The sequence below is a fragment of the Cupressus sempervirens genome, chromosome 11 (assembly GCF_028749045.1).
Source record: "Cupressus sempervirens isolate cs-2001-9-10 chromosome 11, ASM2874904v1, whole genome shotgun sequence".
NCBI lineage: Eukaryota > Viridiplantae > Streptophyta > Pinopsida > Cupressales > Cupressaceae > Cupressus > Cupressus sempervirens.
The window spans coordinates 253,949,009-253,960,067 of NC_143128.1; the positions used below are offsets into that span (position 1 = coordinate 253,949,009).

At 39.2% G+C, this 11,059-nt stretch overlaps 1 protein-coding gene across 4 annotated transcripts in view; it reads right to left on the reverse strand.

Moving 5' to 3' along the window:
* LOC149529110 (CBBY-like protein) overlaps nucleotides 1–10,652 on the reverse strand; it is a 266,235-nt gene extending 255,583 nt beyond the window's left edge. For all 4 annotated transcript variants that reach the window (XM_089808815.1, XM_089808814.1, XM_089808813.1 and 1 more), the window contains exon 1: nucleotides 10,182–10,652. In XM_089808815.1, coding sequence (XP_089664941.1) covers nucleotides 10,182–10,468 — 287 coding nt within the window. In that variant the 5' untranslated portion in view covers nucleotides 10,469–10,652. The remainder of the gene's footprint in view (nucleotides 1–10,181) is intronic.
* Nucleotides 10,653–11,059: the final 407 nt, after the last annotated feature.

The window sequence follows — 11,059 nt, forward strand, 5'->3', positions numbered from 1 at the left end:
ATCTGAAAGGGAATTTAACAAATAAATAATAATAACAATAAAATAGATAACTAAACAATGGTACAATATAATTATAATATAAATATAGTATTAAAATATCAAATATCAAATAAATAATAAATAATAATTATATAAATAGTAAATAATAAATAATAATTAGATAAATATTGAATAGTAATGTATATCATATCAATCAAATATATATATATATATATATATATATATATATATATATATATATATATATATTCGCTAGTTAATTAAGTCATTATTACTAATACAATAGCCTGAGTAATAATTTATTATAGGCTATCCATCAAACATAGAAGATGGTAATCTAGTCGCTCGAGGAATAATAAACAACTACATAAGTTATTTAAATAGATTACTTAATCACTAAATGGAAGTGATGCAACTAGTGAAGAGGGCCCAAGTCATATGAAGAGACATGACTTTTATAAACATATCCATTCATTGGATGATAAGAGGGACATGAGTAGAAACTATAGGGGGCAGCGAGATTTTACTCATATCAAATTCAAATTGAGCACTCAGATTGAGTCGCCCACTTATAAAAGTTGATACACATATTGCTGTAGGTATGTGTCATGTATTGCAAGCCTTGTCAGATTGATTCAAATTGCATCGCATTTTGTCTCTGCCAAACACAGATTAAGGAATTCAATAAGCAAATATGTTGTCGTGAGAATATTTGAATCATCATTGTTAGAGAGTTTTATTAGGTTCCTGTAATGTTCCAATATCGGAGAAGACGAACTTCACTATATCCAAATTCCGTTAAATGGCAAGTAACTGGAAGATCTGATACGGAGAGGATAAGACATCTGTTATGGTTGTACACTACAAAGGTATTGGACATAAGCTGCAAAGGTATTGGCCGTACGCTGCAAAGGTATTGGCCGCATGCTGCAATTAAACTGGTCATAGAATATCCAAGTGTACGGTGGGTAGAGGTGTTGCTGAAGCCGTACGGTGGAAGCAGGGGAAGGGATGTCATACGGAGTTTTATGAAGGCCATACAGTGGTCAATGGAAGGGTGGCGTACGATGTAAAGGACAGTTAGGCCATACTGTGAGTGGATGGAGAATGCAAGGGAGGTATGGGGGTATGGTGGAAGATATGAGGAAGAATGATCGTACGAGCAAATCAAGGAGTCGTACAAGAATGTTTGGATGCCACACAATTAGGTGTTTGAGCCACAATAATGAATGCAAATTTGTTCATAAAAAAAAACACAAGTAGATCAAACCTCTGATTTGCCAGATCAAGCGAAGTGTTACAAGCGATGAATAGGGTGAGGGTTGAATCCCACCGAAACCGCACGAGCCAAATAGGAAAGATCTTTCACTTCCGAAATGGCGAACAACAAAGAATCCCAATTGGAATTCGCAGTAAAAAGAAATAATTCCAAAAAGCATGCCTACTACTACCTACAAGTTGTGCTTAAATACCTGTCAGGAAAACCTTCCAAGGGTGTACAAAGATAGCCGACAGCCAAACTACCTATGGAAACAAAATAAAAATGGGTCTGACATATATTAAATCAATCGGCACATCAACAATAGTTTGATAAATGATTTATTTATAACGGGAACATTACGGTCCTCCCGTCCCAAATTTTGCTCGTCCTCAAGCAAATGCAATGCTAGGTGTTGGAGAATGTGCTTGCCCTCCCACGTCATGTCATCCAATGGCAAGTGTTTCCAATGCACCAAGTATTCCTTCACCGTGCGGTTCCGCAGAGTCTTCTTGCGTACTTCGATGATCTCAACTAGGTCCAATATGAGCTTTCCTTCTTCATTGAGTGGCAGAAAGTTTGTGGTTACCATGATGTTCTGCCCTATGACCTTCTTCAGGCATGAAACATGAAAGACGTTATGGATACGACTTCCTTCCAGAAGTTCTAGCTCATAAGCAACTTCAACAATGCGATAGACTACGCGATAGGGGCCATAAAATCGTAGCTTCAATTTTTCTTTTCCCTTTTCCTTCAATGAGGAGTGTCAATATGGTTGGAGCCTAAGATAAACCAAGCCCCCTACTTCGAAACTCCTCTCCATTCAGTGTCTGTCAGCATACATCTTTTGTTGATTTTGTGCCTGTTGTAAGTTTCCCTTCAAGTCTTGTAGGATGTCCTGTCCCTCCTGAAGCCAGTCCCTTGCCCTTGGTGCACAATCGTCTCCCAGTACTATGTCGATAAAGGAGAGATGTTCGTACCCTTACTAAGCTTTGAATGGTGTCATCCTGATGGACATGTGATACTTGGTATTGTAACAATATTCTCCTAGATGTATCCACTTCACCCAAGCCTGTTATTGTGCCAAAACATAGTTTTGAAGGTAACCTTCGAGCCACTTGTTCACAATCTTCGTTTGTCCGTTTGTCTGAGGGTGGTAACTAGTACTTGGTGACAATTCTATCCCTACCAATCGAAACAGTTTTGTCCAGCAGATACTAATGAATCGCCCATCCCAATCACTAACAATGTTTTGGAGTAACCTGTGCAGACGAAAGACTTCTCTAAAAAGACAGATCGGCAACGTGTGCGGTCTGAAAATCTGAGGGGATGACGAAGAAATGTGCATACTTTGTCAATTTGTCAACCACCACGAAAATACAATCCTTCCCATTTACCTTGGGAAGCCCCGTTATGAAATCTATCGAGATACTTTCCCACTTATGTTCTGGAATTGGCAGAGGTTGTAGTAACCCGGTAGGTAGAGTGTATTCGGATTTGTTATGCTGGCAGACCACACACTCTTTTACATACTGCAACATGTCCCCTTTAAGTCCTTTCCATGAAAACCTCTCCCAGAGACTTCTGTAAGTTTTGAGGAAACCCGAGTCTCCTGCCAAGGGTGAGTCGTGTACTTCCTTCAAGATTTTCTACTTCAATTTGTATTCTGGCACTAAAAATATCCAATTTTTATAGTAGATAATGTCATCCACCACTTTGTACCAATCATCCTAGGTGTTGCCATCCATTAGCTCACGAGAAAATGTGTTTTTGGAATATTCTACCAACAAATGTGCCTTCCAATCAGCTGAAATCTAGTTTAGTGAGTAGATGGCGGGTTTCCTGGACAAGGCATCTGTAACCACATTGTTCTTTCCTTTCACATATTCAATGCAAATCAAAAGCCTGAACCTTGCTTACCTGTTTTTGTTGCCTCTTGTTCAAGTTCCGTTGCTCCAGAACGTATCTTACACTGTTGTGATCCGTACGGACAATAAACTTAGTGCCCACCAAATATTACTGCAACTTGGTTAGTGCATGTACAATAGCCAACATTTCTTTATCGTAGATGGAATACAAGCGTTCTGTTTGTGTAAGCTTCCTACTCTCATAAGCTATGGGGTTTCTATCTTGCATCAATACCACGCCAATGTCTTCTCCGGCTGCATCGCACTCCAGAATGAACAGTCGAGTGAAATCAAGTAATGCCGGGACAAGTGCTCATTGCCTCTTTCAGTTTATCAAAAGTGAGTTGTGCCTTTTCGTTCCACTGGAAAGACCCCTTCTTTGTCAAATCTCTTAAGGGTGCGCTGAACTGAGAGAATCCTTTGACGAACCTCCGATAATAACTGCACAACCCGAAAAACCCTCGCAAATTCGTGAGTGATTTTGGGGGAGGCCAATCAAGGATAGCCTGAATCTTCTCCTGATGAACTTGAACTCCATATTTACTGACAACATGCCCTAGGTACAATATTTCTATCATACCAAATTCACATTTGGATTGTTTGGCGAACAAAGACTACTCCATCATCCCTAGGACTTCATCTAGATGCTTCAGTTGCTCCTTCCATGTCTTCCTATAAATAAGAGATCAAAAAATACCAATAAGTACTTACGCAATTGTTTGTTGAAGATGCAATTCATGCATGATTGGAATGTAGCAGGTGCATTTGTCAATTTGAATGGCGTGACCAAAAATGCATAATGCCCGTAGTAACAACGGAAGGCCGTCTTTTCTACGTCTTCCTCCCTCATGCGGATCTGATGGTATCCAGAGCGAAGATCTATTTTTGAAAAATAGACTGTGCCATGCAATTCATCCAGCAACTCATCTATCCTTGGAATGGGATATCTATTCTTTATTGTTTTTGTTCAATGCACGGTAGTTCACACACATGCGCATCGTCCCGTCCTTCTTTTTGACCAAAACTACTAATGACTCGAAGGGTCTAGAACTAGGACAGATCCATCCTTTCTCCAACAGTTCCTAAATAGTCTTTTCGATCTCATCTTTGAATTTCTTGGGATGATTGTAGGGTGTGGTTATGAAAGGCTTGGCCCGAGCTTCCAACTCGATAGTATGTTCAAACCCTCGATGAGGTGGTATGCCAAGAGGAATGTCAATGAAAACTTTATCATGTTTACTTAGAATATTCTAGAGATCATCATCCTGAGGAGGTGTTTGTTGCCCTTGTATAGGTTCCACCAAGATAAAACAATGTACAGCCCTTGCAATGTCATCACGCCAAAAATTACCTCCATCTTATGTGCAAAAACTTCCTTCGGACCTTCATTTGCTATTCTGCGGAGAACAACCTTCTTTCCATCGACAACAAAAGTGAAGTCCATCCGTTTGAAACTCTGAGTGTATTCATCAAGTGTCTCCATCCACTATATGCCTAGAATAACCTCCATATCATCAAGATCCACTATGAAGAAATCCTTGGTCACCATGTGATTCGCCATTGTGATACTTAGCTGCGGAACAAGGTGCATGCAGGGCAGGAGGGTCCCTCTGGCAACCTTGACCTGAAATCCTGTGTGCGTCTCCGTAGGTAGACCTCTTTGTTTCACCAGAGAGGAGTTTATGAAGTTTAGCATAGCTCCGCTATCGAGCATCACCATAACCCTTTGTTCTTGAAGGGTTCCTCGTACACAAAACACTATGCACCTCGGGCTACTGGATAGAGCAATAGTTCCTTCGCGTCATACCAACGTTGCAATTCTTTCCATACGATTCAAACTAAACATGTTGGTGTCGTCATGATGTTGGTTGTCTTCGGCGAGTATTTCTTCCTATTAGTCCTCATCATCAAACACGACCTCAATGTAATGGATCTTCCCTTTTCTGAGGCATCAATGGCCCGGTTCTCAAGATCCCTTGCAATTGAAACATAGTTTCTTCCTTCGAAGAACTTGTCTGGTAGCTTCGTCCAACGACGGCTTCTTGGGCGGAGGTTTATTATCTCTGTCCCTCAAAAACACCGACGGTTTGGAATGTGAGTAACTTCACGAGGATGATGTTGATGATGATGCCATACTTCATCCCTTCTTAACAGCCTCCGACTAGGTGGTAGGATTGAACCCTTTTACCCAACCTTTCAATGGTTTTGTCAGTCCGTCCATGAAGAGCACTACCCATCTTTTAAAAATGTTCGTGACCAAAACAAAGAGTTTCTGAAATTCCGCAACGTACCGATCGACCGATCCAATTTGTCTCAGCTATGCCAAATCTTTGAAATTGAGTTATGGATCTTTACCATCAAATCAATCTATCAATCTCTCACTGAATTCCACATAAGTATTTATTTGATCATGCCCCAATGTGATGGTGTTGTGATACCACCATTCATGCGCAACTCCCTCCAAGTGCAACGCCACAAAATTTAATTGCTTCTTCTTTTGGCATAGGATTAAGTTGGAAGTAAGTATCGACCTTCATTACCCATACTTGAGCAAATATGGATCTGGATCCGTCACACAGAGACAGATTTACTTTACTCAACTTTCTTCTGAAATCATCATTAAGTATCCTCGGTTTCCGCCTCCCAAACATCTCATTCTCAGATCCACGTAATCTTTGTGGGATATGTCTTGCTCAAAATTTGCATTCTTCTAGTCTTCTCTCAATTGTCCTTGCATCTCTTCAAAGATTGGTTGTTTCCCTCTGTGTGGTGCCTCTGTCCGTGGGGGAAAAGGCCGCATGGAAGGTCGAGAGCGTGCTGGATGAGGGTTTGATTTACCCGACACAGAGTCCGCGTTGTAACCATTTTGTTCTCTGGATATTTTATTGTCTGTCAATTCCTTGAAAGTCTCTTCCATGAGTCGCTGAGTATTAGTGATTTGTGCCTAATTCCTGGCAAGTTCTCTCTCAATAGTGCCATGAGTTCGGCAGCTGTTGGTTCCGGTTCAACAGCCATTCTTTCAATGGAATGTGTCCTTCTCTTCCGGCTATAAACTCTCAGTCACTGTCCATAGGCTGGCAGGATCGAAGCTCTAGTACCACTATAATGTTCCAATCTCGAAAAAGACGAACATCACTGTATCCAAATTTCGTTGAATGGCAAGTACCTGGAAGATGTGATACGTGGAGGATAAGCTATTTGTTATGGTCGTACACTGTAAAGGTATTGGCCGTATGTTGCAAAGGTATTGGTCGTATGCTGCAATTAAACTGGCCGTATGGTGTCTGGGAGGGAGAATGATGGTCGTACAGTATCCAAGTGTACAGTGGGTAGAGGTGTTGTTGAAGCCGTACGATGGAAGCAGTGGAAGGGATGTCATATGGAGTTTTATGAAGGTCGTACGATGGTCAATGGAAGGGTGGCGTATAGTGTTAAGGATAGATAGGTCGTATGGTGAGTGGATGGAGAATGCAAGGGAGGTACGAGGGTATGGTAAAAGATATGAGGAAGAATGAAGGTCATACAGGCAAATCAAGGAGTTGTACAAGAATGACCAAATGCCACACAGTTTGGTGTTTGAGCCACAACAATGAATGCAAATTCGTTCATAAAAAAAAAAACACAAGTAGATCAGACACAATAATAGAAACTTGAATACGAATAATATATGCCAAAAGATGGTGCTCCGATTTGCCATATCGAGCGAAGTGTTACAGGCGACGAAATAGGGTGAGGGTTAAATCCCACCGAAACCACACGAGCCGAATAGGGAAGATCTTTCACTTCCGAAATGGCGAACAACAGAGAGTTCCAACTGGAATTCACAATACAAAGAAATAATCCCAAAAAGCATGCCTACTACACCTACAAGCCATGCTTAAATACCTGTCGGGAAAACCTTCTAAGGGTGTACAAAGATAGCCGACAGCCAAACTACCTACGGAAACAAAATAAAAATGGGTCCAAGATATATTAAATCAATCGGCCCATTAACAATAGTTTGATAAATGATTTATTTTATAACGAGAACATTACATGTTCATGTGAAACAATATGACCTGTCAAGAGCTTGAAGTGATCTCCAAGAATAATCGCAAGCAATCAAAATATTTGGTGGAATTATCTTCATCAAATCAGATATTTCTGTGCAATCCTTTGTGGAACCGAATATCAGGTCACTCAATTATATGTTATTATGCAATCCCCATCTAGTCAAACATAGCAGCATAATCTTGGGAGTATACACAACACATATGTCTGTCCGTTGAGCTACACTCTATCGTTGTCAAGTAGAGCATCTGGGATTCACCGAAGTAAAGATAGATAGCTATCGTGAATTGGCGAAGCCATTATCAGACACTGGTAATTCACCAATGGCCCCATCTGACAAATCAATCGCATAAGATAGATAGCTATCGTTAATTGGCGGAGCCATTATCAGACACTGGTAATTCACCAATGGCCCCATCTGACAAATCAATCACGTAAGTGTTGAAGCAGGAGGAACAAACAAAGAATCAGAGCTTATTGTTTGAAGTTAGAGTATCCATCCACTATTACTTATAGCAAAGTGAACACATGCAGGAGACTGCTCAGGGGAAAACACGCAGGAACTTGTACAAGTATTTGGACCCCATTCGGTTTGACCTCTACAATCATATGTTCTGTTGACAATCTTCATAGTACATGTAAGGCCAGCTGGTGCAGGAGCACCCAGGTGAATGAGAAAATATTTCTCATTTTTGTTTAGTTCGTTTTGAAGCCTCAATTAACATATTATGCATGGAATGGTGTTGTTGATGAGGCTGAAATGCTTTTGACAAAAATGCCTAAGAGAAATGTTGTCTCAGGGAGCAAGGTGATAGAAGGCTTCTAATAAAATGCAATTGGCTTATGTAAAGCCAATCTCCACAACCTTTACTAGCATACTCATGCCCTATGCTAAAGTAGGAATTTTGGAACATGGTGCAAATTTCCAACAACTTGACCATGGTTTTCATGGACAGCAATGATTGCAGGCTGTGTACAATTTGAATTCATTGGAGCTTTAGAAACTTTCCAACAAATGCAATTGACGGGTGTTGGGAAAAACTTTCCAATGCCCATCTTTAAACATGAGACAGTGAATGAAGGAAATGAATGAAGAAGGATACGTCAAAGGAAAAGGAAGAATTACCAAGGTTCATTTGCATTACCATCGAACAAAAAGAAAAAAGATCTGAAAAGATATTGAGACCAAAAAGGAAGATCAAATGATGGAATGAATTGGCAGATGGAGCGATGAAAGATTTAAGAGGAGAGGAAAAAGTGAAAGGTTTTAAACCCAGGTGCTAAAGAAAAATTATGCAATTAGAACACTAAGAGACTGATTTGAGAAACAAGAAGACAGTACTGAGACTACATAGCCGCATGAATATTAAAAGGCAGGGGAGGGGCATTGTGTGAGTTCGGAGTATAGGTGGGTCTCCATTAAGTGCGAGTTGCTAAGAGCTACATAGGATTGGAGGAAGAACTCCAGTGTGTAGCTACAAGGAGAAGGTAGAAGGCATCAAAGCGAAGTCTCAGAGAGCCTTAAGACATAGAGTTGGACTAAAAAATGACTTGGCCAAAGATTGCAGAATGTGATTAAGGCAGGCAAAAATATCAATGAAAGTAAATGAATTTGTGCAAAGCTTAGAGTTAAAAGAGTTGGTGATGAGAACTGAGAGGCCACTAAAATGCTGTGTATGTAGTTGGTTACTTTGAAAATTTGTGAAAAATTAATGTTTTGTTTTCTTTGTTGCAATTTGGTGTTGAAGTGGAAGTAGAGTGTCTCTACATTGTTTTGTATTTGTATTTAAAGCAAAGGGGAGTACCCTCTCCTACATGACCAGCTATAGACTTATATAAATTTGGTGCTAAAGGTAGAGGTTTATCTTTGAGATTCTCTTTGGATATTACACCGTTGTGCCAGGATTGCACCAATTGTTGTCATGACCCCTGTAAGGAAAATATTGGGAATAAGCTAGAAAACAAGAAATTGTGTTCGGTTCTATAAGGAGACATCTCCTAATTGAGCATTGTCAAACAAGAGGTGGCAACAGTTGTTAAAGAACCTAAAGTTGAAATATTTTAAAACCTTCGAGTTCCACCTTTGTTGTTCTTGTTCTCATTCCAATCTCATTCCAAAAGCCAAGAGTGTTTAGGACCTAAGCAATTTTAGACCATACTGGGTCTATATGACATGATTATCAAGAGAATATTTTAGTATATGTCAAGTGCTTCTGGTTAAACTGTGTATGTTTTTGAATCAACATTTCAAATAACAGATTAAAGGCACACTTGCCCCACACTATTCCTCGAGAACTAGAAGCATTTGTGAAATGAAAATGTGTCAAGTGATCATAAGAAAAGAGTTTGACTAAAGGAAATCTAAATCTTTCTTTCTAATCCTTGCAGGCAATGAGCATAAATTATTTAGTCATGGTACAAAGGTACGAATGGAATACCCTCCATGACACCATTCATGAAGATTTACTCTATTGTCAATGTTGGAGCATATGTCTCTTTAAGCCTCCGATATTAAGTGAAGAAGGATCTTTGCAGCCTTCAATTGAAGAACTTGTGCCCAATTTTCAAGTATAATTGGCCAAGGATGTTCTACTTCTTATAGAGGTAAAAAGAATGCAACAAGACTGTTATTCAGCATATTTCTTTATGAATCAGAAATTAAATCAGTCAAATCAGAATAGTTAAGGCTTGTGTAAATGAATTATCAGTTAATCTACAGATTTGTTTAATAACAATGCCTCCTTCCCTCCGAAGGGCATCCCATCCAATCGAAATATATGCAATATTAATTATATATGTTTAACTAAAACTATATTTGTAGAATATTCATGGACTGTGGAAGGTTAATGTCGCTAATAATTTCAATACAGAAAATCAACTACGCCGAAATTTCCAATGCTTAATAGCATATTATTTTTCCCACTTTTCTCCTAACTAACAAACAAAATAAATAGTTTAACTCATACCCTTCCACTTCAAGAAGGATGGCAATCTTAGGCTTCCCCTTATCTTCCGTCTGCAACTCCTGGCCATTACTTTGCACATTTCTACAGGACAGTCCCTTATTCTCCTTCTCCTCACGTAACTGTGGCTTCCGCAGCGAACCAGTAGATCCTACTCTTATTTCAAATAACCCACCATAATCCGAAAGATGCCTCTTACTCAGAGCTCCTGCGCAACCCCTCTTAACTCCAGCCAAGCCACACACGAGACCGTGCGGGGAAGCGTAAATTCTTGAAGAGCACGACGCCATTTACATTAAAACTAAGAAGATAAATTGCGGAAAAACTACAAGTTTGTTGCCCAGAAACCCTGAAAACCTTGAACGCCGAATTCAAATACAACTCTAAATTCAAAATTATCATGAAACGGCAATATGAAGGATTTTGCCGTTCATGTGGATGGATTAGATGTCCTCGTCTGTTATGAAAATAGTTAATTGTTCATCGATTTTAATTTCTATTTATAGAAAAGCCAATTGATGGACGGTTGATTTTCCTAAAGCGGTTCGACAAAGATTTTTCTTCAGATGTTATGTATCAAAATTCTTTGGTCAATGAAAGTATATGTGGAAAGTAATGTGTTAAAAAAGAGAAAAGCTAGTTTAATGATGTGAGTGTCTACTAAACTTAAGAGTAATTGAATCTAATAAACAAATTTATACAACGTGATGAAGTTGGTCATGTTCATGTCATTATATTTTTATATTGAAGTTTGAAATTGTTGTAAATTAGAGTAAAATTATTATAATGCTGATGTCATAAATAAAGTGTAAAGTTTTTGAATAATAATTGTGGCGACAATATAGTAATTATTTTGACAAATTGTAATGACAAAAGTTTAA